Below are 27,436 nucleotides of genomic sequence, written 5' to 3' on the forward strand. Positions count from 1 at the left end.
AAGATTTGGAAATAACACATTGGCCATTTGCGACAAGGAAACAGAAAAAGAGTTAGAAGAATGTCCAGAAGACAGTCCAGGGCTTAACCTTTTAATGCCTCAACAATTGCAAGAACCAAGGGAAGAGCCATAGACTGGATATCAACTAGCGAGGCTCCACTCTCCAAGTTGACCAAATGTATAACAATCAAGGTATGTGGGTTCTCTACATACAACTACGTGATTCAAAAAAGCTATAATTTTCTATGAATGTATTGACCAGCCAAATGTGATAGCCAAGATGAAACTTGATTTCGTTGTAGGGTAATAAGGAAACATAAGTATATAGCTATACATGTATTGCATTTTCATTATACAAAGAAGGGATCACACAGTTGTATTGGATTCTTTTTTGAGAACATGATTATTAAAGAGATGCACGGGAAAGTATAACTTTACTAACTAGTATATTCATTTTCTTTCAAGCATAACCATTTCCCTAAGTAAATTAGCGTTTGTTTCAAAGATGAAGCACTTAGGAATTTAATTTCAACCACTTAAAGAAATTAAATCAATTGCTTCTAGTCTTAGTATATTATATAGTCCGAGGTGACTGTTCTTGAAAGGATGGGATCTATGAGGAAGCAATTCTTATACCTCTGAGCCAGAGATATGTTCAAAGTCCTAGTACGCATATAAGACGAACTGAATGTGGGCAGGAAAATTGGAGGAAACATGACTAACTATTTTATGTTTGTTATATGGGCTAATCTATGGAGATGAGTAATTGATACGTAATTATTCATTGTTGAAGAACCAATTTTGCACCCAAATATTCAGTATTTAGTATATTCTTTGCAATTTGGTACACACACTACTCACAAATTTTTCAATATTTGAGATTCTTTCATAGTGAACTTCTGAATTATTCGATCTTCAAGTTAACCAATATTGAATCAAAAAGTTCGTTTATCTACCAAAGATGTCGAATATTGGTTTACAAGTTCGTCAGGCCGTTCCATCCATCGATCCCGTGGTTGCAGACTATGCCGTTGGATATATCCAACATGTTTCGCATGCCACAGAAGATTCAGTTTCTTCGCAGCAGATTCAGATCGATGAAGAGATGGAATTCGTCAAAGAGTTGCTTTTGGACGCAGGAGGTTCGAAGGAAAAGGTATCCCATTTGACTGAAGTGTTGTGTGAACAATTGTCGAAGAAATTGGAAAAAAACATGGCCAGATTGGAAGTCACTGGAGACACTTCAAAGAGACTTTTGGATATCAACTTGTTGAAACAGACCAATTCAAAGAGAGATATCAACTCGTCGTTGGCTCTTTTGGGTGCCAGCAACGATATTGAGCACACTGGAAGAAATATGGAAAGTAGAGTCGATAAGACAAAATTGGAGAAACAAGAAAGAAAGATCGCCAAGAAGGTGGCTAAGAGAAATAACAAGTTTGTTCAGTATGAAGCCTCTAAATTGTTGAACCAGAAGAAGGATGATGACTACGACTCTTTCTTCCTCGAAATCAATCCCTTGGATTTTGGTTCTAGTGCAGGAAAATCGAAGGATATCAAGATCGACAACTTCGATTTGTACGTCGGAGATGGCCAAAGAATCTTGAGTGAAGCTAGTTTGACTTTGGCTTACGGTAGAAGATATGGTCTTGTAGGACAGAACGGTATTGGTAAGTCGACATTGTTGAGAGCGCTTTCTAGAAGAGAATTAAACATTCCTAAGCATATCACTATTCTCCATGTGGAACAAGAAATACGAGGTGACGATACCCCAGCTCTCCAGAGTGTGTTGGATGCCGATGTGTGGAGAAAGAGTTTGTTACAAGAGGAGCAAAAGATCAATGAACGTGTAAACGAGCTTGAAAGGTTGAGAGCCGAATTCGAAGAAGAATCAAACGAAGTAAGAAAATTGGATAACGAAAGAGAAGACTTGGAAGCACATTTGCAAGAAGTTAGTGAAAAGTTATATGAAATGGAATCAGACAAGGCCGAATCCAGAGCTGCTGCAATTTTGTATGGTTTGGGTTTTACCAAAGAAACGCAGAATTTGCCTACTAAACAATTTTCTGGTGGTTGGAGAATGAGATTATCGTTGGCTCGTGCATTATTCTGTGTACCAGATTTATTATTACTAGATGAGCCTTCCAATATGTTGGATGTTCCTTCTATTACATTCTTAGCAAACTACTTACAAGGCTACCAGTCAACGGTGTTGGTTGTTTCCCACGACAGATCGTTCTTAAACGAGGTAGCCACAGATATAATACATCAGCATTCAGAGAGATTGGACTACTATAGAGGTTCCAACTTCGATTCCTTCCACTCTACAAGAGAAGAAAGAATCAAAAACCAACGTCGTGAATACGAGAATCAAATGGCATACCGTAAGCATTTACAAGAGTTTATCGACAAATTCAGATACAACGCTGCGAAATCTTCCGAAGCACAATCGCGTATCAAAAAGCTCGAAAAGTTACCTGTATTGGAAGCTCCCGAAGATGAAAAAGAAGTCACTTTCAAATTCCCAGACCCAGAGAAGTTGTCTCCCCCTATCTTGCAGATGCACGATGTCACCTTTGGTTACGAACCCTCCAAAGTGCTTATCAACCATGTGGATTTGGATGTGCAAATGGATTCGCGTATTGCTTTCTGTGGTGGTAACGGTACTGGTAAGACGACGTTGTTGAAGTTGTTGATGGAGCAATTGACACCACTCGATGGTTTCATTAGCAGAAATGGCCGTTTGAGAATAGGTTACTTTGCCCAGCATCACGTCGATGCCATGGACTTGAACCTCTCAGCTGTGTCGTGGATGTCGCAGACTTTCCCAGGTAAGACTGACGAAGAATACAGAAGACATTTGGGTGCTTTTGGTATTACTGGTACTTTGGGTTTGCAGAAAATGCAATTATTATCTGGTGGTCAGAAATCGAGAGTTGCTTTTGCTGCTCTTTGTTTGGCTCAACCACATATTTTAATTTTGGATGAACCTTCCAATCACTTGGATACTCAGGGTTTGGATGCCTTGGCTGATGCATTGATTAACTTCCAGGGTGGTGTTCTTATGGTTTCGCACGATGTTGCAATCATAGATAGGGTCTGTAACGAGATCTGGGTCAGCGAGGAAAATACCGTTAAGAGATTCCCAGGTAACATTCACGACTATAAGAAACACATCTTGGCTTCTGCCGATGTTGCTGGTGTTGTGAGAAAGCATTAGTAGAAGTATTTAAAGAATGAAGGCTCATGGATCTAAAAACATGGATGTAGAGAATAAATAAAGATGTATATGGCAACGTAATTTAGGGATTAGAAAGTTAATTTAATTCCTTTTTCAAATATGGACTTCGTAAATAGCTAGATAGATTCTTCTCAAAATGTTTAAGGAAGGAAAGCATAAATGTCAACTGCGAAAACTAAGAAGACTTAGAAATTGTTGAAAAGGTACAAAAGACAAAAAGACAGTCTAATTCAAGAAGTTAACAGATAATCAATTTAACATACTTGCACATATACAGAATTCTTAGGAAGAATCTATAGAGATTACGGAGCCTTGGTATTCTTATCATTTGCAACCGTTGCGCGACAACGCTCACAACTCGTACGACATTTTTACAACCAACGCGACATCCTTTGATGCACACCTTCTATATCATTCAAATCTCTGACTGTCATCTTTATTCTTTGAAACATACCAGGAACTCTCTTTAGCAAGACTAGTCTTTAGCCACGAGACGTGGAATGAATAGAAATGTCGTTTTTGTCGCAATTGCTGTTCAAATCTAAGGTTGGACTTGGACTTCTTGTGTCGTATACTCTGTTTGAAGTGTATATGCATTTTCGGACCCAGATGGTAATAAATGACCGAAAAAGGGAGTTCAGCAAGCTTGAACGCGCAGAAAAATCAATAGAGGACGTTGATGTCAAGAAATTCAAGTCGGCTGTCGTTGCCGGAATGTTTGTCAATCCTTTTGAAGAGTACAGAAACCAGACTGCATTTGAATTTATGTTAGTAAGAGTCATGGAACTTCTAGAATCGCTCTATGGTAATCGATTCGAGTTGCACAAGAAGTTACCCCATCCACACGACGGAGCTGTCGAAGTTGAAGACTTGTTGAAGCTCTTCAAGCCGGATTTAGAACAAATGAGAGCTAACTCTACCATCTTGCAATCTTGTATAGCCTCGGGAAATTTTGACAAAATGAGTCAAGTGCCCAACCAAAGCTGGTTTAAAAAGCTTACAGGTGATCTGTTGCCACAACTTAACAACCAGATGCTTTTCACGTGGGTGGGCCAGTCATGCTCGTTGGTTCAGATTGCAGGAATCAATTTCCTCACCGATCCAATTTTTGGCGATCATCTTATAGGCAAATCCGTAGGTCCCAAACGGTTGACCAAGTCTCCATTGAGTGTAGAAGATGTCAATTATGCCTCCAACAACAAGCTAGACTTCGTGTTGGTGTCACATGACCATCCAGATCACCTTGAAATGGATGTTGCTAAACAGTTAGGCAATTCCACTACCTGGATCGTTCCCTTAGGACTCAAGCTGAGATTGGCACGTAAAGGAATCTTCAAGATCATAGAAATGGACTGGTGGGACGTTGTAGATCTTACTCCGTATATAGCTCCCAACGGAGGCTTGAAGGATAAGTATGAAGTTGTATGTGTTCCAGCCATGCATTGGTCAGGAAGGTATATCTTTGACTCCAACATGTCGTTGTGGTGTTCTTTTATAATCAGAAGAAACGGGGAAACGCTTCTCTACCATGCCGGAGACACTGGATATCTGAAGGAACTCTTTGAAGTTATAGGTCGCAAGTATGGGCCACTGCATCTTGCGCTTCTACCTATTGGCCAGTATTGTCCGTCATGGCATCAGAAACCAAGACATATTTCACCAGAAGAGTCGCTTGAAATTTGCAGACATGTCAAAGCCAAATATATGAAGGGGGTCCATTGGGGTACGTTCAAGTTAAGTGGAGAACCTATTCTCGAACCTAAGACGTTGTTGGAGGAGTTGACAGAAAAGGCTGGAACTCAGAGTCACTACCGTGTCCCCGATTTCGGCTTAACGTACTTGTACAACTTGAAGAATGGGAAGGAAACAGCTGTTCATGTGTGATGGACCGGGATGTATGGGATAGTAATTATAACATGGTAACAGTATTCATATTCATAATATTCATAGTATCCATAGCATAGCATATAGTTCAATCTACTATAATTAATATATAATAGTATACAGTAATACTGATCCAAATACGTTTACAATATGTGGCCTACATTGCAGTTACACGAAACTTTTATTACACAGAGACTGGATCTCTCCTATTTACAAACATGGAATCATTAGACACAACATCAAGGATGATATTGTGGGGATAAGAGAAAAGCGCGAACGATCGAAAACAGAAGATTCAGACAACACAATAGTCGTATGGGGTATTATCAGCATAATCGAAGACCTTTCTAGTAGAAACAAGCCTTTGAAAAAAAAATCTTTTCATAGAAAGTCATAACCATCAGTTTCCTAAAAGTCAAATTAATTGATGATCAAATACAATCAAAGCATCCAAATAACTTCAATTAACCAAACCCATACAAACATCGTCATTCACGACGTTTTCTTATTTGCATTCATAGGGCAAATTCGCTACTCATTTCTGACACTGTCCAAGTTATAGAGAGTTCTCAATTTCTGTCTCTGCGAAGCAATCAAGGCTCTTTCGTAAGCCTGGTAGCCAGTGTCGGATCTGATAACTGAACCGATCGACATGAACAAGCCGAAAGTACCCACAGAACCCATGATGTATTGGCCCAAGGTTCTCATGACACCGTTGGGGCCGGCACCGTTCTGGAGGATCGAGAATCCCCCGAAGAGTACACCCACGCAGACACCCACGGTGGAGCCCATGATGGCGCCCATCTTGAACTTTTCAAAGTTGGAAGGCTGATGGGCGTATTGGTATTGTTGCACTGGAGGCATGGCTGAATTGTAAGGAACAGATATAAATAGGGTAGTATAAGACGACGAGAAAAGAAAGATGGAGCAACTTTGAGTTTTAAGATTTATTGAGATTGAATAAAAAAATTAATTCCGGAGAAACTTTTGAGAGTGAGCATACATTTTTTCAGACTTTTACTCAGTTAAGGTCCATAGTTAAGAATTTTTAAGATCTGTAGATTTTGTTAAATAGATTCTATGCTGTATTTGCTATGGATACAATTGAGGCAATTCTGCCACTGTTAGAGCACCTTTCGTGTTCTAAATTGGGCTGTTAAAGAAGAAAATTTCAGCTATTCTCCATAGTTAAGACTTCCATACTGGAGTGGTTCCGCACACATTTTTCACAGCTAGCTTTAGACCAATGAACTTTTTCGTGAATATGGTCTCCGCACGACCGGGAAATCCACAGAGCTTCCAGATATGATTCCATAAACTCTCCAAGAGCCATTCTGCTACGTCAATTCCATACGAAACCCCAACCACTGCATTATCGTCACTATGGGTTCAAGTGCTTCCAAGCCAGAAACAAAGGTGTTTACTCCTGCCACTCCTGTGGACTTCAGTGCCTCCTTTTTGGCGCAGTTGGAGAATTCGCCAGAAGTAAGTATTCATTAAGAGATGTATGGCCAAGTGAAAGACTAGAAGTGAGAGTGCAATATCGGTCGTATATACGATATTAGTCGATTATCCATTGGATCTAGAAGTTCCGTGAATGTAGTTTTTGGGATATAGTTGATTTTCATAGTCAACTGTTCTCTTACTTCTTCAGTATCACAGATTTCCAGATACAGTGATTATTCAAATATCCAAAACATTCGTGATTCTTCTCTTTACTTCATTCAACAAATGAGCATCGACAGAAGGTAGTCTTTGCGAATATTTGATTTTATTACGATTATTCAGAACTCAGATTTCACACATTCAGATTTTTCAGTACACATACTCGTTCACAAATACTAACCCCATAGTCCGACTATTCCCGTGCCCAATACACAGAAAAGTACATCCAGGAAAAAGTGGCTGCTGAGTTGACCAAGTTGGAAAAAGAAGCCATCACAAACTTCCAGAACACAACCAACGGCGCTTTGCTCAAGAGTGATGCAAAACCTCAACTTTCAGTTGATTCCTTGAATACAAAAATTGATGCATTGACCAGACGTTTACAGGATAACGCCAAGTTGGGCAAGATTGAATTGGGCGAAGACTTGAAGGCAGCTAGGGAAGAAGTCATCAAGTGTTTGAAAGATAACCACGGTAAGTCTTTGAACTGCTGGGATGAAGTGGAATCTTTCAAGAAGTTAGTCAGACAATTGTGAATTTCTCAACTTTCCCAAAAACAAACCATGACGACATACGAGTACAATCCGCGAGCTAGTTGTGGCCATAGAAGCAGACTTTCTGTTATGTACAAGTAGGATTTTTATTTATTATCATTATATATTCAATTCTAATAAAATACAAATGGCATGCACTCTTTTAGATCTGAGAGGATCCAAGCTACATCTTTAAAAATCAAAGAGATCTCTATCATCTCAGATATTCCCTTCGATCTAACCTATTCGAACGTACTCTCTCATCATTTCCTCAGAATCTTAACATATTATCTCAGAAGATCTTCAGTTCTCTTTTCACTTATCTACAATCCAAGTCCCTTGTAGATCAAAATCAAGGCACTGTCACTTTCACCGCCTCCAGCCAACGACTCGATCTTTTCCTTATTAACGGAACTGACTTTGTCATCGTTGAATTTCCACCATCTTTCACCATCCAAATCCAGATCATCCTTGATAAACGACTGATAATGGCCAGAATCAGCAGAAGAACCAGCATGGGTGATTACAGCACTTAACTCGTATACAGAAGAAGGGTTTTCAGAAGTTTCTTCTACATTGAAGCCTTCAGGCAAAATGGACTTAAACGAGTCGGAAAACTTGGACTTGATTGAAAGCAACTTCATCTCGTCTTCCTCCTGCTGTTCTAATGGGTTCAATGTGGTATCTTTTTTAGCTTTCTTAAAGTCCCGGATCAAATCTAAGTTGTCCTTTTCGATTTTTCTTAACTGGTCCCTGATACTGACCTTGTCAGACTTTATAGAATCATCCAACATTTCTGACAAGTCCAACTCAAATGGAAATTGAACTCTTCTGAGAATTTTGGACTTCTTCTGGGTGTCTCTTCTCCAGAAAAATCTGACAAAGTGAACAGTTAAGTACTTTGGCAATCTGGTGATCTTTTTCGAGACTTCGTACTCGGCATTGCTCTGTAATGTATCATTGTATTTTTCCATGGTATCTTTCAATCCGGCCAATAAGCCATCTCGGAGAAAGTTGGTCTTGATGTCGATATGGCAGTTCAATTTGAGTGACTCCTCAACGCCAAAAACATGCTCTTCTTCAGGCAAGGCAAGACACTTGGTATCGGTATTGAACGTGAGTCTGAACGAGTCCTCTATTTTCAATTCGTCACATAAAACCCGCAAGATCTGTGAAAAGGCTTCTTCGGCATCCTGCTGCTTGTAAAAGCCATGGTTGTCTCTTTCAGCGAATTGAGGGAATTGGTTTCTAAAAAGAGCGAGAAACAAAGTAGGATTAACTTTCTCCTGTTTCTTGCTCATCTGACCTACTAAACTTTTCAAACCCACGACCAAGGCATTGGTTGGACTTACACCAGAAGATCTACCAGCCTGATACAGACTAACCTTCTTGTTGACATCTTCAATTTTAAACAAGGTCTGGAGCGAAGAGTTTAAATAACACGTGTTCCCCAAATTCACCAATCCTGAAGGGTCATTCGACACATTTGTCAACTGGTTCAGATTCAAATCCTCCAAAAAAACTTGTTTCTCTATGGGCTTTGAGGGAAGATTCTTGTCGGGAGTTCCCAACACCATGATAGGTTGTTTGGCACTGGCTACAATTGCAGAAACATTGTCAGTATCATTGACCTTTCCACCTTTTACTAAGATTTTCTGTCTATTAGGTGGAATACTGGTCAATTCCTGGATCTTTTGCTTGAAATCTATACCCGTGGCATCAGCTTCAAGCTCAATGTCGTAGACCTTTCCAGCGTTTTTGATAGAAACTTCAAATGTAAGTCAGTATAATTGTCATCAAATTCGGCATAAACACCTCCATTTTATCCTTCCATAATCTACTTACCTTTCAAACTCGGCATTGTCGTTTGAAAGAGTTGCTTGATATACCTTTAAAGAATTCGAAAAGTGGCAAAATCGTATTTCTAATATTTCAGACTTTTGAACTTTTGATATTATGCGGTCGTGTGCAGAACAATACCCGATTAGGCATTAACATGGAACACTTCGAAGCTTTTTGATCTCAAGATCCAGGGAAGCCATCAGGCCGTGAATTGAATTCAAATACCGTGAAACCAGATAGAACAAGCTCAACAATTTTCACTGGCTTTATTTAAAAAAATCGCCTAGAAATGATGGTTTAAAATTGTTGCAATTCTTTCTCAAATTGAACAACCTCCCTCTTTTCGATAAGAGAATTTCTGAAAAATTCCTCTGAAAGAACCATACATTTTCTGAGAATCAACTACTCTTTCCAATAACGAAACCTATGTACTACATTCAAAAACATAAATTCAACTATAACAGTTGACGCTTCTAAAATATCGAAGTCTCAAAAGGTCCAAAAAAATCTCCCGGGGGTGAGTCGAACACCCGATCTCAAGATTACTCTGAGAAAACCCATTACAGTCTCGCGCCTTAGCCAGCTTGGCCACCGAGAGTTTTTTGTTGTTGAGAATATATTGTAGATTCTCATGTTCGCAGTTAATCACGCCATAATCACGTGATCTATACACTTATTAGTAGTTGGCAATTTTTATGATTTCCTCGACCCTTCGGTATGAATTAGAGGATGATTTGTATAGGATGTAGTAGGTAGATTGGAGTTTAGTCGTAATATATGCAATTTCGTAAAAAAAGAATTAAAATGTGCAATTATTCCCTAATCTTGGATAGAGAAAGATATAGTGGATCAAACAGTCTGGAAGAGTGTACCATATGTTTCGACCAGACTTTCGTATCACAGTTCTTCCAATGTACTTACCAAGACTGTTCAATTAGCCGAAAATTATGGGACATACTTAGGCTTGTTGCAATCGTACTAAATTTAAGAACTCTCATTTGCAATTCATTACTTTCAGAGGTTGCACGTCTCTCTTTAGACCAACACCTTGTCTCGGTCCGTCTTTTTAGATGTTGACGTTGAATACCAGTGGACAGGGAAGTCTTCAGCTATTCTATGCTTTCATTTGGGTATCGGTTGTGTAGTCTAGAAGTTTCATACAAATTTACAACTCCAATACTTTAAACCGTTGCTATATGTAAAAAAGTTCTATATCATTGAGATATCCATTTTCCCATGCAAACGCAATTTCCTAAGACTCAAATACCAATACAAATATTGGCAAATGTACTTCACACCTCTCACCTTTTCCTAATGTACCTATAAATTATGAAAAGTGAAAAGTTATTATGCTGCGAAGAACATTCCACACTTTCTTTTAATTCTCATTCATAAAGGCATCTATATAGATTCAACTAATTACTTTCGTCAATCAAGGAGTACTGGTGCAATAAAATGCAGTCGCCTCCTCTCTCGGGATCCAACCCGTAGGTATAGAAGAACCCTTCCGATGTTACTACGTATATATGTAATAGGTTCAACGACAACATCTCCTTCAGGAGATAACTATCCTTAGTTGGTGTGGTAGAGGACGAGTCGCTGTCTTTTCTCATCAAAAATGCCTGGGGTACCAAATCCTCTTGCAATTCGTTATTCATCACGGCTATGGACTTGACATCCTTGCCTATGGCATTGATCTTGAGCGAGGCAAAATGCCTCGTAGGTTCCAAGATCGACGAAAATCGCAGTGGAAGGAAGTCTCCCATCCTTTGCGCTGCTTTACGTCCCAAAGTCTGCGACGAGCGCCTTATCAATCTGGCTACCGATAGTCTATTTTGGTCTATTAAAGGTTCGTTTTTGGCTGCTTGTGAAGAACTTTCTCGAGCTTCTTTTACTAGCAACTCGTCTGTTCCAGAATTGAAACTGGCAAATGAATTTGACGAGCCTTGTGATAACTTACGCTGTTTATTGGAAATCACTTCGAGCGACTCATCGTCGTTGTCATCACCTTCTACAGCTTCATCGCTATCGTCGCCGTCATCAGCAAACTCATCGTCGTCTTGGGTCGATTCCTGCAGTGGACGTTCTTGCAATAAAGTCGCATCTTCTTCTTCTATTGTTTCGGGTTGAGTAGGCTTGGGCGTTGAAGCTTTCTTCTTCTTATGCTTGTTTTCTAGAGCTTCCAGTTCTCCAAGTCTGAATATATGTACCGTTTCACTTGACGACGTCGCCACCACGTAATTGTTGTCTGAGCTGAAGCTTAATGAGTAGATCTTTGTAGAGTAGGTGCCTCTGCGAAACTGGAAAAGCTTGACTCCGGTGGCTACACTGAAGACTCTTACAATGGTACCTTTGTCTGAGGCTGTCGCCAACAAGCTTCCATCACTGGAAAGTGTGATGGCAGCAAGTGCCGACTTGTGAGCCTCAATCACCGACATCGGTTGTAATGTGTTTAAATTGAACATAATTACGTCACCTACTCGATTGGGGCTATTGCTTACTGACAGAATGTTGTTGACGACAGAATTGGTGCCTCCATTGGTATTTATACCTGAAGCTAGCAACGAGTCGTGAGTGATGGTTTTGGGAGGGGACGGATATGCTAAATAGTTGTTGCCGTCGTTATCGGGCGTAGTGGAAAGAGCACAGAGACCAATGGAGTTAGGACTGGTTTCAATAGTGTGTAATAGTTTCATGGTGGTGATGTCGTAGATATAGATCTGTTCCTCCAACAACACTATGAGTCGAGATTTCGTCAACTTGACCTGGAGAATCGTCGACGGGAAGATCAAGTCACAAATGGTCGTTTGCCGTTTTGTGTTGACGATCTTGAGTTTGCGTGGAGATGAACCAGGCTCCTCTCCCAACGCTACAATGGCCAAAAGAGATGTACAGTATAACATCTCTATAATACCTACGGACTCTTCCTTGCGAATCTGGTAGCATTTGCCGAACTTGGGCTTGCAATTGAATATCTTGTATCCGTTATTGAGACCTACGGCGATGCACGAGGCATCTTGGTTGAAGGTGATGAAATTTACAGAGTCATCAGTCTTGAAGCTTCCAGTGACAGACGAGGAGCCATCGGTGGCAATGCTAGCTGAATACTGCGACAAAGTCTGGTGGAGACTTCCGGCAGCAGCAGACTGTGCCTTGAGCATTTAGGTACTAGAAAGGGGATGTAAAACAATGATAGTAAAGTGACAATGGATTGGAAGAATCTTGACTTCGTGCGGATATGATGAATCAAACGTTAAGCCCGAGGAGATACAAGTAATGAGAGATGCAACCAATAAAATGCATCTGTGGGCAACACGAGTAGTACGAATAATACCAGTACCTATGACTATGACCAGGGATATGTTTGTACAGAATGGAAATCTGTATTATTCAGTTATAGCAATATTTCAATAATGAAATCAATAACAATTGATCAATAAACACGAATCGCCGAGGACAAGAATCGAGACCAGGGCTGCCAATTTGCAAATAAACTATTTCGCCGGTACTGTAGCAGTTCGACGAGTTCCAATGCTATACTGTTGACGTAATTCTCTGTGAATGGAGTCGTCTATAGTAAGAATACGTTTGTGAGAAGACTGTTTTAAGAATGAGAAATCAGATTACATGAATTTTTCTGAGTGCGCATCCAGGCTTAAGTATGTGAGCGCCTTAATATGCGAGCCGTATGGACGAACGAGAGTGGAGCCTAGGAGAAATATAAAAGAGAAGATGATAACGTAATGTATATACCAGGGATGTTTCTACGTTATTACCAAATTAAATGTATTTGTAATTATAATAAACTCATTGTTTCTCCAATTGTGTCACATGGAGTAATCATTTTGCAACTGGCCATGTGCTTTCACCATACAGTATAGAGACGAATGGTGAAAGTAGAGATGCTACAGCAAGAAATTGACAAGAAAAGTATTTCGAATATATCTTGTCAAGATTCTCAAAGTAGTTATGTCTTCACAATTTCTTCATTAGTCACAATTTCAACTTTTTTATTGCAGTTTTCGTAAATTTACTTTTCTTCTAGACAATGCCTTATAATCCATGGCCTACTCAGAAGACTTCTCTACAATTTTTGTGCCAACCAGGTGGTGAATTTGTCAACCATCTCTGGTGTGGTATCGTGGCCAACTCCCTCTTGAACAAACACTTCAGTGTTTCCATTGGTGTTTCCGTAGAGATCTGCCCATACTGTCGACAACCCTGTTGGAACAAGCTTATCCTCAGCTCCATAGGCGGCAAACATCTTGATCTTGCTCATAGGGAAGTTCTCAAAGATCGCTTGGTCCTGTTTGCTCACGTAGCGGTGAAAAGCTTCTGGATAGTACTTCTCCTTTTGTTCGTCACTCAACCCCAATTCCTGGTAATTGAAGTAGAAATACTTTTTGCTAAACTCAGGACTGTCAGGACGTCTCTTGAACAATCTGTTGATGAGCAACGATGTCATATCGGGACAACCCACAACAGGATTAATGGCATCGACCAAATGGGGATATCTACTAGCAAATCTGATAACAGTGTGGCCACCTAATGAGTAGCCACTGAGAACGTTTCTGAACTTAATCTCAGTCAAGTACTCCTTTTTAAGAAGAGGCGACACATAGTATGCCAAGTTCAAATAAGAAGGCAAGTATTCCATGATCAACTTGAGGTCAGCGATGTTTCCATCAATACTTGAGATCATATCCACTCCATGGGTATCGTTCCCTGAATTCCACGAAGAGTTGTTCTTTTCTGAGACTGTTCTTTCACCATGGTTTCTGTTGTCAAAGGTTACACAGATGACTGGAACATCTACTTTGCCCTTCTTTCCGTAGTACTGCTTCAAAATAGTGTAGGCAAGCGATTCAGTGTACTTGTAGTCACCACCTCTTTGATGTACCAAATAAATCACGTTGATGGGAATCTCAAGCACGTTGACCTGGGTATTGAACGATTGCACATACTCAGCTAACCCAGCCGAATTATACACATAAGTATTGATTCCACCAATCAAAAATGTTTGCTTCGAGTAGGACGAAGGATCGAATTCAAACAACTTCATCTTAGAATCGGTAACTGGAGGTGATAATCTATGTCTAGCAGAAAAAGTTGATAAAAGCTACTCCACATTTCGGATGCTCACTATTTTTCACTCTCCGCAAAATACACTCCTCATAACCTGCGAATCAGAATGTATTAAAAGTGTACGAGAAATTCATGATTTGTGCAATGGCAATTTCTAGTAAGTGGAATGTTCTAATATCGACGGGGTGTATTTTATGTGGCCTGATTAGAAAAATAGCAAAATATTAACAGTGTGTACTTACTATGAGTCTAGACATTTTTCTTTGGTAAATATAGACTCGGATATGACCTTCAAATGGGAACCATCTTATTGAATTTATTGCAACTAGATTAAGTAGCTCCCAGATGCCTTAATTAATTCCAGTCTATTAGAATATAATACTTTTACTTCTGAATAGAATTTGAAAAAAATTGAAATAAGATTGAACTAAAATTAGATAGAAAGATTATAATGGAACACAATTTAAATAATGAACCTTAAGGTAACAAACTTATTGGAAACAAAGAAATGATGAAACAACACGGTTACGTATATTTCAGTTATTCACATTCTATATAATTTTTACCAATGTTTTTTATCCGTGGTTTTGGAAGTGGCGGAAATTTCAAAACTCTTTACCTAACCTCAATTGATTTGTATGAATTTAATTCTTGTAATCCTTCAAGATGTCGTTCAATTCATCTCTCAATTTGATGTTTTCAAACTTGAAAGAAGCAGCGAGTTCATCCAATTCTTCAAAAGAAAGTCCAACGAACAAGTCAGCGTATTCGTATTGAGCGTATTGAGAGAACAACTGGTCTTTGCTAACTCTGAACAACCAATCAAGTACTGTCCAGTGGTGAGGGTAGAGAGCATGGTGGTACTTCTCTGGAACGTTTTCAAGGATGTGGTTTGCCAAATTTTCATACAACTGGTTATATTCTGGGTCGATGTCGTTACCCCATCTGTCGAGACCCAACTTCTTCTTCTTCAATAAGAATTCACCGAAGACCTTGTACCACTTGGATTCAGGGTCAACGTAAGTCAAACCTTGGTAACCAATATCCTTGTACAACCAAATGGACCAGGAGATTGGAGTACCGTCACCAGATGGGTCACCCTTCTTGTAGATGGCCAATTGGTCCTTCAACACTTGGTAACGAGCTCTGTTGATGGTGTCTGGGTCTTCATCACCTCTTTCCTTAGAAGCGTAGACTGGACCGAATTCACCGTTCCAGACGGGAACATTGTGTTCGTGATGGTATTCAACCTTACGGTCGTATTGTCTCTTCAACTTTTCCTTTTCAGCATCAGAGGCAGTGTACAAGGTACCTTGGATGTTTGGGAAACCGAAAGTAGAGTAGTCATGGATGGAGTAGACGGCATTAGGGATGAAATCCTTTGGAGCTGGGAATTGTCTGAAGTCCATGGAGTAGGTGTTGGCATCAAGGAAGAAGATATGGTTAGGGTCAATAGGTCTGATTTCGTCGTGCAATCTCTGGTAGAAATTAACCAACTTCTTATGTTGCGAAACGGCAGGCTCGTTCAAAGGGTTGAAACCAGCGACCCATGTGTTGTCCTTGTAGTGCTTGGCGAGTTCAATCCACAAGTTCACCATTGAGTCTTGGAAAACCTTGAAGTCAAAAAAGCTGGACTTGTGGATACCGGAGTCAACGTGCCAGTCCTGGTTCTGACCACCTGGAGTAGCATGCAAGTCCAAGACAGTGTAAATACCGTATTTGGAACAAATGTCGATAACTCTGTCCAACCTTTCGAAACCTTTTGGATCAATTTTGAACAAGTCGACCTCTTCGTCAATAAAGTGACGATAGTTAAAAGGAATTCTTAAGCAGTTGAAACCCAATTCGTTCTTGTAGAAGTCTGCGTCCTTTTCGGTCCAGAAGTACTCGTAGAACTTGTCAAAAAAGAAGTTGAACTTTTCTTCTCCAATCTTCTTCTTCAACACATTCTTATGTTCGGTTTCGTGACCAGGGTAACCGGTGATGAAATTCTCCATGTTTAAGTGTCCGGCGATGGCAGTACCAACAAGAACAACTTGTTTGCCGTTGGCATCGACGATCTTGGTGCCTTTGGTGGTTAAGAATCCTGTAGACATTATAGAGCTGTTAGAAACGTTTTGTTAGTGGTAATGAAAATTCTTTAAGAGTCTGTTCCCTACTCCTTATCAAAGATCTATTTAACTAACAAAAGGAGACTCTTATATACCGTGGGTAAAATATGGAAACCGTCAAACCTAACAGACGTTAACTAAACTTCCCGAATATTGTAGAGAAAACTGTGCCGAACCCAGTTCTATACCAGACCACAAGATTTCGCAGCCTTAGCGAGATTGTTGCAGCAGATGCCGACCCCAGACACAAAATTTCAAGTTTGTAGGAGCGCAGGGGCGGGACGACTTCTCAATGGGGAAATAAGACTGGTCACATGATACGAGCTGTTTAATTTCGCAACCAGACTTCCTGGCTATCACAACAGTAGCAACTGTTAACCGGCTGAGGGAGCCACTTGGACTGCAGAGATATGGGCCATAAATTACAAAGATCTTGGTATCAGATGCTTTCAAAGGCTCAAGAAGACTAGTTGCAAATTTTGCCAGGACCGCGGGGCGGGCAGTCCACTGTAAAACTACCCTGACCGCCTAAAGAGCAATCCATCCCTGAACTGAAATTTCCTTGCGGGATATTCTTGGTTTGTCGATGTAAAGGATAAATAAACGGGACAATGAACAAGCCACATTATCAACACCCCATTTATTATATCGGCACCTTTATGCCATGCACTCCGCAGATTGTTTTAACCTTGCATGTCAATCGTACTGACAAATAAATATATGGATTGAGCTTCCATCTTGATTTGTGCCTGGAAAAATGCAATCTTTCGAACAGTTAATATGTTTGCAATAGGAGAAAAATCATGAAATTTAGCATTAGAAGTTGTTACAAATGCCAACTATAAATTATGATTAGTAATGGCTCTCGGGCGGCGACTATTTCTTCCATCTTGGGTTACATGTATTCGTCGATATGAATTATGACAACCTTTTATTTCACTTAATAAATTTTTTACACAATGTTAAAATGTTTTATTAGAACTTCTTAAAATAAAATGCTGCCTGTTAATTGACCATTAGTATTTAATGCAATTTTTAATGATTTGCTTAGAAAATAATATGTCTATGCAATTTGATTGACAACAGCTAGCTGTTTCTTGAATTCCAGCATTTCCTACCGAATTAGTAAAGCAAAACATAGATAGAGAATAAAAAAAGAAATCATGATTGAGCTATTGTTAGACAGAAGTCTCCAACTAGCTCTACCATGAAGTCTTCCACCGAAACTTCTGAAGTATTAGATTCCGGTCCACTTTTTTATATGTTCTTTTGAACAAGCTCCCAGTACTTTCAGGCTATTCCACAATATGATTAAGATATTCTACGAATTTATAAACAAATCAATTTTGAAAGTGCCGATGGTTTCCAAAGTCAGATATATTTGTTGCACTTAAAACCTAAATTTTGTAATTAGAACATATATTGTCAACTGAATATTTCTCCAAATGAAAGTCTAACACCAGATGATTGGTCTAGAAGGGTTAATTCAGTAATATCTACCATTTTTTTAAAACCACAAAGTTTGTCATTACACTCTCAGCTTCAACACCTAACGAAATTATCTACAACCCCAACCAGTAGAAAGTCTTGGAGGTAGCAAATTCACCTTCAACAATAATGTTGTCTGAACTGTTACCTACCAATACCTTGTAAGTATCTTTTGTGGATTCCCATTTGCTAAAGTAACCATTCCAGTAAGAAGTAGCCTCTTTGATGGAGATCTTGACTTCGACAGACTTCGTTTCACCAGCCTTCAAGAAGACCTTACCGAATTCTTTCAATTCTTTGACAGGTCTGATGACACTTGGGTTAGATTGTTCAATGTAGACTTGAACTGTCTCAGAACCATCTACAGAACCGGTGTTGGTGACCTTGACGCTAACAGTAACGTTTTCGTCATCGGCTGCAACAGACAAGTCCTTGAAGTCGAAAGTGGTGTAGGATAAACCGAAACCGAATGGGAACAAAACATCCTGCTTAACCTTCTCGTAGTATCTGTATCCCACAAAGATGTCTTCACCATACCAGACCTGACCGTTGATGGAACCATAGTTGAGGTACGAAGGAGTGTCTTCAAGTTTCTTTGGGAATGACATAGACAACTTACCAGATGGGTTGACATCACCAAACAATACATCAGCAATGGTGTTACCCAATTCGTTACCACCGTACCAAGCGTGGACCAAAGCTGGAACTTTTTCAGCCCATGGCATAGTTACTGGAGAACCAGATTGGTTAACGATGACGACATTCTTGTTGACCTTCAAGACTTCTTCAATCAACTGGTTAGTGGCACCTGGAATGTCCATGTCTGATCTGTCGAAACCCTCAGATTCCCATTCTTTGGAGAGGCCAACAACCAAGATGACCTTGTCAACAGACTTGGCAAGTTCAATGGCCTTGGTGAGTTCAGTTTCTTGTGGAGAGTCAATTCTGAAACCGAAAAAGGCACCTCCAATTTCTTGAGTCGGATCCAAGGTATATGTTGGAGCAGTACCAAACTCACACTTAACATGGTATTTTTTGCCCTTTTCCAAATGGACAGTACCTCTTTCTTCTCTTGTTCCCATAGCTAAGAAGAAGGCATCCCCTTTCGTTTGCTTGGTCTTGTTGTCGACAACTAATTTACCGTCAACAAAGACTTGAGCAGTACCCATAACTGAAGCACCAAATTCATAATCAGCAGTTTCCTCAGGAGTAAAGTAACCTTCAAAATCAGCGTAGAACAACACTTCGCCTGGTGCCAATTCAGGGTCTTTAAAGTCGAAAAGACAGAGCTTAGTTGTTGGAAGAAAACGTTCAGCAAACTGTTGTCTGTCCTTGGTTCCCGGAGCAGTTTTGTAGAACTTGGCAGTGACACCCTTTTCACCTTTGTCGTTTTCTAAGATGTCACCAACATCAGGCATGTTCTTATCTAAGAAAGCACCTAAGGAGTATTCCAACGAAACAGTGTTTCCACCTTCCTCGATCTTCTTCTTGATACCCTCCCATGGGGTAACCTTGTAACGAGCAGTAAGAGAAGCAGATCCACCACCAGAGTCTTGAGCAGCCTTGACATTAGGACCAATGACAGCGATCTTTTCTTGACCAGCAACAGAAGTCTTGGACAAAGGCAAGATGTTGCCTTCGTTCTTCAACAAAACAATAGACTCGTCACCCACCTTTCTCAAGAGTTCTGAGGAAGCAGGATCTTCGTTGGCAGACTCTACAACATCGTCTGGAATTCCTGCCTTCAATGCCCTATTGATCAACTTCAAGACACCACGAACATTGTCGTCAATAGTCTGGGCGTGGATTCTTTTAGACTGAATTTCGTGGGTGACCTGGAGTTGAGTCCTGAACCTGGCTGGGCCAGGCATTTCCAAGTTGACTCCAGCATCCAAGGCGGCCTTAGTTGAGTTAGTACCTAACCAGTCAGACATTGTAGTACCTTCGTACTTATACTCGTCTCTCAAAATATCTTGCATGAGTTCTTTAGATTCCGAAACATGAATACCTCTGATCTTGTTATAAGAAGTCATCAAAGCACCAGGTTCAGAATCTCTCAACGCTATTTGGAATGGCTTCAAGTAGATTTCTCTCAAAGCTCTGTCGGTCAACAAGGTGTCGACACCTCTTCTGTCATCTTCTTGATCATTACAGACAAAGTGCTTAAGACATGCAACGACATTTTCGTTTTGAATGCCCTTGATGATGTTTGAGGCAGCATGTCCAGACAAAAGAGGGTCCTCGGAGTACGATTCGAAGGCTCTTCCTCCCAATGGAGAACGAACGATGTTCGAGGTAGGACCTAAGATCACATGGGCACCCTTCATCTTGGCTTCCTTACCCATCAACTCACCAGCCTCAACCCACAAGTCCTTGTTGAAGGTAGCAGCCAAACCGGTACCACATGGAAAACAGTTAGAAGGAACCGAGTTGAAGAACTTGGTACCTCTGATACCGTTAGGACCGTCCGAAACTCTGATTGAAGGAATGTTCAATCTCTCTATTGGAAAAGTGTGCCAGAAATCCTTACCAGCCAACAAGGAGATCTTTTCAGGAAGTGTCAACTCCTTGATTAAATACTCAATATCTAGTTCTTGTGCTCCCATAATGGAATAGTCAATAGTTAATTTAAATGAATTAGAAGTAGTTGGACCACCTGTGCTTTACAAGCAGTAACCGAGACCATATATATATACTCCGAGCATGTATAGCCAATGCAAATTGGGGAATTGCCCCTAGAGGATTGTTTTCCGAGTTTCGTTGCGGGAGCATTAATTGCTTTAAAACTAATGATAAAATTTGAACAAGTGGTTTCGGCGAAATGCGAGATTCATTAGACCATCTTGCCTTTCTATTTGGATGTGTCAGTAATCACCGTGTTTGCTGTAGTTGGTGGACTCTTTTTCGGCTTTTCAAGTTTAGACAACGACAATTACCTTGGGAAATCACTTGCTGTCCAGGCACTGGTTCAGATTAGACTACGGCAGCTGGGTGCAAATTCCGGAAAACAGGTAGAAACGATTGCCAATTACCCCATACAAATGTGCGGGACAAATTCCTAACTAGGAAATACATCCACTTAGCCAAATGTTAAATAGGAGCTAGCAGGAAGTGGCTGCGAAAAGAAGTCTCGGTCCGAAAATTTTTCCCCATATTCTATACCGAATACAACCCAACAAACGCTACACATACACCAAACATTTCCACATAGTTGTAGAAGCCCGGCTGGAACAAAGTGCAAGCGAAGTAGATTAAGCCGTCAAATTTCTTGAAAACATTCAACTCAGTAGGGCTAAGGATAATCGGGGATGCTTAAAACTGGTTGTTGCTCAGGAGACTGGGATCAGGAGACTGGGATCAGGAGACTGGAAAGTCCCTATAACCTGTCTTTTCTAGTTGTTATCCTTAACTTTCGAGCAATTGAATGAAAGAATTTGGAATAGATGAAAACTCTGAACACTAAGTAATGTCCTGCTCATAAATTCTCGTTTTTTGGCTCAGATTAATGTATGGGGAGTACCTACTGAAAGTCATGGGAGGCTGGAGGGAAATGACTATTGCATACCAGCATGTTCCGAAAATGGCATCAACACATATTAAGAGTGGATTGAATTTATGTAGTTCCTAACATTACTCCTACAAATATATTTCGGCAAGCACTGGAGAATTGCGATTGGTCCATCCGATGTTGTGTTATTGGCTACAATAAAGTACAACACGCACATACTCAGAAATTCATTCATTAACGTACAAATCACAGTCTTAGCTAATGTTGTGTATCTCCGTTGTTGAATCACGCCCCTCTACCTCTGCTAGTGGTTGGCCATCTCGTATCTTACTTCTTCGTACGGAAAACAGCGCAGGACTGTACTTACGAACATCTTTTCCGCAAACGGATATGTCCGACTTGCCTTTCGCTGTCTAGCTGGAATATTGGGACGTTGTACTTTTGGAACAGTCTTGGCTAATATCAGGTCCAGACACCTACGCGATATGTCCGTTCCAAAAATAATTAGACTCGATACAAATTAAACCTGATATGGCCCAATATGTACCTCTCCAGGTTTTGCAACCGTTTGTGCGTTATTTTTTAGCCTGGCTTCATGTATTGGAACAAGAAAGTCCCTCTTGTACCGTCAGTCAAGAATTGCTTGTCTGTCTGCCTTGGTGTAGATCACCATTGTAGAAGAAAGTTGCTTCGTATGGACATACCTCTCCGAAGAATATCACCATCTACTAGCCCGAATGGTCTCTGATCACCATCTCTCAGCCAGTACACTCACCATTAATTGGATAGTCTTCAAGCGAAGTTCGGATGACTGTGAATTCTTTCTCTGTTGCTAACTCTGTTCTTGAAAGCTAACAAGCAATATATATATATGAGTAGATTTATGGAAACAGTAGCAAATTGAGTTTTGATTTTCAAAGCAAATTAAACAAAAATTCTCCCATTATGAAGTCCTCCTTAGTTTTTATTGCAACGATTGCAACTGCTTTAGCTGCTGACACCACCATTACTAAAGGCCCAACAACCACCAGCAACCCTTACGCTACTTACCCAAGCGTTGCAAAGACTGCTTCTATTAATGGTTTTGCTGACAGAATTTATGATGATCTTCCAGCATGCGCTCAACCATGTATGCATCAAGACACCAGAATCACACCATGTCCATACTGGGACACTGGCTGTCTCTGTGTCATGCCTCACTTTGGTGGACGTATCGGAGAGTGTGTTGCCAGTGCTTGTCGTGGTCAGGATGTTCTGGTTGCTACCAGCTTGGCTGTTTCTATCTGTTCTAGTGCTGGTGTCTGGGATCCATACTGGATTATTCCACCCTCGGTTTCTTCAGCTCTTTCTTCTGCTGCTGCCGAAGTTGCAACTACCAGTGCCACCCCAACTGAAGATTAAGAAACCACTACCGTTGAAATTGGTTGAATAGTAGAATAATTAAAATTAGTACAATTAAATATAGTTTATTCTAATATATCTTATACTGCTGAAATGGAAGAAAATAAATCTCTAAAAGAATTGAATAATGTAAAATTCTTCAAATTGAATAGTGAGAAATTCTACAAATAGAGAAAACTAAAGAATAAAATTCACAATAGAATTGAATAAATAAATATGGAATAAATACGATACCATGAATTGAACAATGGCTAGTTTTGTTGCGGTTTCACAGGTATAGGAGAAACGCCCAAGCCGGCATTGAGTCTGGCATTCTGTAGAGCCAACTTCTCATGTTCTTGGAGTTCCTTTCTAGTTATTGTATTTCTTCTATGCCGAGTTGAGGACTCTGGGCCACCATTGGACAAAGATCTCTTTTCGTCTCTGTTGCTGATGATTGGCTGCAACGTCAAATCCTCGTGGATCTCAAGAGATGGCTCCTTCTTTTCTTCTTTGAGTTTGGGCTTTTGCTCAGACTTCAAATCAATAACAGGCGCCGTCTTCACTTCTGATCTGGATTTCTCTGAGGATGCCGTTTTGATACCATCAGCTTCCGTCTGACTGTAGCTGCTTTGATCTTCATCTTCTTCATCTTGATCAGCCTGTTCGTCCTGGTCTAGTTCCTCTTCGTCACCATCGTTGTCATCTTCGTCATCTTCGTCGTCTTCATCTTGTGGAGGTTGTCCCAATTTCTTGCAAACAAAGTCCACCACTTCTCTCCAAGCGCGCATTCCTCCCATGGAAATATTACCGTCTATATCAACACATTTTTCCACCGGTTTCAAGATACTCATGTTGGGGTAGCTTTCTTGCAATAGCACCAACTGTTTCTTGGTGATTGGGTGTGAATACATGGAGTTGGTAAGAGCTAACGCCGCAACAATAGGTTTAGGACAAACCAAGGAGTTAGACAAGATCGTCGAATTGCCTTCGGGAACAGCGAGAGTTTGGTTCGACTGTGGAATGGGCCAAACATGCAACAAATTGGTCAAAAAATCGTCTGACAACCCACCAATCAACTTGGCCATGGTATTCGCAGATAATGGGGCCAACAAGAAAACATCGGTCCATTTCTGTAAATCGTGGGCCAAACTGTATTGGCTCAAGAGATTAGATGTGAGCTTGGGTCTGTAGGCAGAATTGGGGTTTTGGAAAAGAGCGACGTGCTTCTGAAATGGACTGGAAAGGAAGTACTTAACGTCGTCTCCACTGAACCACACCTTGACACCCAACAGTTCGAACTTGTGCAACTTGTCAGTGAGAAACCATTCTGCCGATTTTGTGAGTATCACCTGGATCTCCAACTTATCGTGAGTGTAGAGCTCGAAGAACTTGTCAATCATAAGAAAAATGTTCTTGTGGATGGAAATACAACCGGTGATACCTATAAGCAAATGCAACTTATTATTTCGCGAGTTATCATCTGAGGTTATAGCAGGACCATTTTCTTCTGTGATTGCAGCTCCTGGACCAGCTCCAGGATCAGAAAATGAACCTGAGACAGACCCAATTCCGGAACCAGAGATAGAGCCAAAGCTTTTCTGCCTTTCTTCAGAAGCTAAAGAGCTGTTATTTGAAAGACGCATGCTTTCTATCACGCGCTTCTCGTCTTGGTTGGAGTACCGCAATGAGTTCATTCGTGACGGAGGCGACTTAGATGTGTTCCTAGGAGGAGATACGGGCACAGACGAGACTACAGAGGCTGAATTACTAGTCACTAAGGGAGTATATGATACGTGAGAACGAGCATGTTCGTCATCGTAGGAGGGTGTAGCGGTACCCTTTTGATTAATTCCTAGTAACCCGTGCTTATTAGGGCTGATATTGTCGGACTTGATCAAAAACGATGGATGTTGGGTATTGTCCAAGAGCGAAATCAGTTCGTTATGGGGAAGCATCGATAGAGTCAGATTGAGAGTGCTGGTAGCGTCGGAAGTAGGGGATAAGCACGACTTCAACGTTGGGTCTGCTTTCACCTTCAAGGCTGTGATGGTAGATTTTCGTCTAGGGGCAGGCGTGGAATTCAAAGAAACAGCAGAGTTGGCCGAGCCTATGGAAATTCCAGTAGCGCCAGAGCTTGAATTAGCAGCATTTTTCACGTTTGCGTCTTTTCCATTTGTGTCGTTTGCATTTGCGTCTTTCTTCACTTCGCGAACAAGCGCATCGTTACTGGATTCAGGAGTTGCTGCTACAGCAGGTCTGAATATCTTGTGTGGGATTGGAGAATGTATGCTAGAGCCAAACAGAGTCAGAGCTGACGACGTATACTTGGGGTGGCTTTTGGACAGAGACAAATTCAGGCTCAGGGACTCAGTGGTGATTTCTGGAATGGGTTCAGCCGATTCAGAAGGATTGGAAGAATGAGGCGCTTCCGATTGAACAGTATCAATTCTTAGTGCTGGCGCCCCGGGCGCATTTGAAGTTCGTGTAGGTGATGCGCCTGGTTCGCCCAGGATTATATGCTTAGTATGGTTGAGCTCGGTGGCTTTGTTGTTTTGCAATTGTTGAGAATCTGGAGATTCAGTGCTAGCCTGTCCGTGCGATTTCAGGGATTGGGGAGGATCCATAGTGGAAAAGTGTGGGCACACGACTACGGGATGGCAGACAGTAGAACGTTCTTCGGGGAATGCAACGGGGACTGGAGGCGGTGAATATAGAATAATTTTGGTTGTTGACAATAAAGAAAAAACGTATGTTTTGTGAAAGTTAAGCCGTAGCTTAAATTTATATTTAGTAAGGTGGTTTTTGAAGTGCTAAATTAGGTGCATATAGAAATCGCTTCCACGCGTGATACGCATCATATGACATTGTTCCGGCATACTAGTGTATTCGCGTACAGGATAATTCAACTTGAGGGCTTAGTTCCTGGACTGATATCGACGGAATCCCACAACACGGAAGTGATAGATCCGAACTATAGCTAAACACAGTGGAGCTTCAGCAAGTGGACAAAAAACAGCGGACTGGTGTTAGTTTGAAACAGAGTTCAGATTCAGTGATCACAATAGCGAAATGTATTTACCGAAGCTCAAGGAAACCGTGCCTGTATATAGTATTCTTGTCAGTTGCGTCACGTGAAACATAATTGACGGAAATCATGCAGGATTCTCCGTTCCTTTGGAGGAACAAGATGGCTTCATCCTTAAGAACAGAAATATTGCGCAACGTTTTGCATTGGATTCCGAGAACGGGCTATATCAACAGTATAAATATCTGCCAGAGAATGCCATCCGTTTTCTTGACAATTTATATGTTAAATTCTCTTTGTGCCTGAAGCAAGAATATATTTATCCAAGGAAGATCAGGAACATTTTATTCAAGTCCTGTATATATACCCCATCTACAATTTGAATTACTCCAGGAAGAAGAACAACCAACAGTGTAGATGAAAAAAGAAGTGAAGGGAAAGACTTCAGTACTCGTGATGATTCTCCAGCTGCAATGAAGTAGTCTCGGCCTTCTCAGTTTTTTTTCAAATCGTTCCTCACAAAACCTCACTTCACGAAGTCCCACCAAAAGTCATTAGATATTACAAATTTAGATTGGACATTTAAGATGTGGCAGAGACAAAGAAGAGCAGATCGGTTCAATTTAGTAGAAAAGTTCCTTGACATCAGAGTCTACAACCCCACAACTCATCTCTGATACGAGATTTTAAAGCGTCGGTACTCGGAACAATTGCTCGGTAATCTGTACCTTGATTGTCTCGACTTCCGAACTCTTTATCGTGGCAAACACCACAAAAACGCTCCTTTCACCCACTCCAGCGCCCACAGTTCCCAACTCTGCCGATACAATCTGCAAGGATATGCTGTCAACCCCAGATATCCCGTAATCCAGTGGGGTTCAACATCAGCCATACGGGATCACGTGACTGACTTCGGTTTTTGTGAAGTTTCGGAAATGTGACTTTGAGTTCCTTGCCTTGCAGCCGGCGTGGGGATAAAGTGCTGGCGAACGTTAGTTACGTTGGTTTTGCCGGGTTCTCAAGCTCGCGCTATGACTGTAGAGGGAGGCAATGTCAGCTATGGCCGATAGCTATCGGGTTTATTGAAATATGGGGTTGAAGCTGGAAGGTGGTTGGACACTGTGTACAGGACAGAAATAGCACATGATTAGAGCCGGTACCTCCGCTAAAATAAGCTGCCCAGCACCGATTTCTTCAGAATTCTCCAGAAGACTTGGAGAGTGCTTCACCACAGTTCGGGCTGTCTTCAATGGCAAATGGCACTTAGAGGGCCTAGCCTTACTAATGCGGACGAGCCCAATGACCGGCCCCTTTTGATTTAGACGGTCTGCATACAAGCATGGAAATATGCCCTGGAGGGGTTCTCCACCATTCAAATTGAAAAATTCATATGGAAGCGAATCCTGCAGATGGATTCCTGCCAGGTAATCCCCATAGTTAACGGTTACTCGTTTCTGGATGGGGCAAATCCACAATATCAGATGAAAGGCGACAAATCGTATAAATACCCCTGGCTGTTATGGGATCGAATTGTAATTGTTTCTTGTCTGGTTGATTTCTTTGAATTGATAAGGAATCTATAGCAAATTGTTAGTGAAATTTATCCTGGTATCAGCGATATAATTAGTATTGTTCAGTTCCACGAATCAACTTTTTCCAGTAGATATTCAT

The 27,436-nt window shown here is 40.9% G+C and overlaps 11 protein-coding genes across 11 annotated transcripts; 4 read left to right on the plus strand and 7 right to left on the minus strand. All coding sequences in view use genetic code 12, as the record gives it.

Annotated features, from left to right (window-relative positions):
* Positions 1-961: 961 nt before the first annotated feature.
* GCN20 (ATP-binding cassette (ABC) family, regulator of translational elongation) lies at positions 962-3,254 on the plus strand (the record flags this gene model as incomplete). The annotated part of the gene is made up of 1 exon (XM_001387317.1): positions 962-3,254. The coding sequence occupies one exon, from the start codon at positions 962-964 to the stop codon at positions 3,218-3,220; it is 2,259 nt and encodes a 752-aa protein (XP_001387354.1). The 3' UTR covers positions 3,221-3,254.
* A 497-nt stretch (positions 3,255-3,751) lies between these two features.
* Positions 3,752-5,125, plus strand: PICST_38719 (predicted protein; the record flags this gene model as incomplete). Its single annotated transcript, XM_001387318.1, has 1 exon — positions 3,752-5,125. One exon carries the CDS (start codon positions 3,752-3,754, stop codon positions 5,123-5,125), a length of 1,374 nt encoding a protein of 457 aa, XP_001387355.2.
* A 531-nt stretch (positions 5,126-5,656) lies between these two features.
* On the minus strand, positions 5,657-5,989 carry PICST_51706 (predicted protein; the record flags this gene model as incomplete). The annotated part of the gene is made up of 1 exon (XM_001387724.1): positions 5,657-5,989. The coding sequence occupies one exon, from the start codon at positions 5,987-5,989 to the stop codon at positions 5,657-5,659; it is 333 nt and encodes a 110-aa protein (XP_001387761.1).
* A 519-nt stretch (positions 5,990-6,508) lies between these two features.
* On the plus strand, positions 6,509-7,326 carry PICST_51523 (predicted protein; the record flags this gene model as incomplete). Its single annotated transcript, XM_001387319.1, has 2 exons — positions 6,509-6,610; positions 6,979-7,326. 2 exons carry the CDS (start codon positions 6,509-6,511, stop codon positions 7,324-7,326), a joined length of 450 nt encoding a protein of 149 aa, XP_001387356.1.
* A 320-nt stretch (positions 7,327-7,646) lies between these two features.
* On the minus strand, positions 7,647-9,092 carry UBP6 (deubiquitinating enzyme; the record flags this gene model as incomplete). The annotated part of the gene is made up of 1 exon (XM_001387725.1): positions 7,647-9,092. A coding segment is annotated over one exon (1,446 nt), but the record flags the coding sequence as incomplete, so codon positions are not given.
* Positions 9,093-10,580: 1,488 nt separating this feature from the next.
* Positions 10,581-12,326, minus strand: ATG18 (Autophagy-related protein 18; the record flags this gene model as incomplete). The annotated part of the gene is made up of 3 exons (XM_001387726.1): positions 10,581-10,731; positions 10,759-11,040; positions 11,068-12,326. 3 exons carry the CDS (start codon positions 12,324-12,326, stop codon positions 10,581-10,583), a joined length of 1,692 nt encoding a protein of 563 aa, XP_001387763.2.
* A 923-nt stretch (positions 12,327-13,249) lies between these two features.
* PICST_51371 (predicted protein) lies at positions 13,250-14,227 on the minus strand (the record flags this gene model as incomplete). Its single annotated transcript, XM_001387727.1, has 1 exon — positions 13,250-14,227. The coding sequence occupies one exon, from the start codon at positions 14,225-14,227 to the stop codon at positions 13,250-13,252; it is 978 nt and encodes a 325-aa protein (XP_001387764.1).
* A 667-nt stretch (positions 14,228-14,894) lies between these two features.
* On the minus strand, positions 14,895-16,346 carry EGC1 (Endoglucanase C (EGC) (Endo-1,4-beta-glucanase) (Cellulase C); the record flags this gene model as incomplete). Its single annotated transcript, XM_001387728.1, has 1 exon — positions 14,895-16,346. The coding sequence occupies one exon, from the start codon at positions 16,344-16,346 to the stop codon at positions 14,895-14,897; it is 1,452 nt and encodes a 483-aa protein (XP_001387765.1).
* A 1,577-nt stretch (positions 16,347-17,923) lies between these two features.
* Positions 17,924-20,455, minus strand: BGL6 (beta-glucosidase; the record flags this gene model as incomplete). The annotated part of the gene is made up of 1 exon (XM_001387729.1): positions 17,924-20,455. The coding sequence occupies one exon, from the start codon at positions 20,453-20,455 to the stop codon at positions 17,924-17,926; it is 2,532 nt and encodes an 843-aa protein (XP_001387766.1).
* Positions 20,456-22,395: 1,940 nt separating this feature from the next.
* On the plus strand, positions 22,396-22,758 carry PICST_52210 (repressed by TUP1 protein 5; the record flags this gene model as incomplete). Its single annotated transcript, XM_001387320.1, has 1 exon — positions 22,396-22,758. A coding segment is annotated over one exon (363 nt), but the record flags the coding sequence as incomplete, so codon positions are not given.
* A 251-nt stretch (positions 22,759-23,009) lies between these two features.
* SIS2 (Halotolerance protein HAL3 (contains flavoprotein domain)) lies at positions 23,010-25,364 on the minus strand (the record flags this gene model as incomplete). Its single annotated transcript, XM_001387730.1, has 1 exon — positions 23,010-25,364. One exon carries the CDS (start codon positions 25,362-25,364, stop codon positions 23,010-23,012), a length of 2,355 nt encoding a protein of 784 aa, XP_001387767.2.
* Positions 25,365-27,436: the final 2,072 nt, after the last annotated feature.

The sequence above is a fragment of the Scheffersomyces stipitis genome, chromosome 1, assembly GCF_000209165.1.
Source record: "Scheffersomyces stipitis CBS 6054 chromosome 1, whole genome shotgun sequence".
NCBI classification, from domain to species: domain Eukaryota; kingdom Fungi; phylum Ascomycota; class Pichiomycetes; order Serinales; family Debaryomycetaceae; genus Scheffersomyces; species Scheffersomyces stipitis.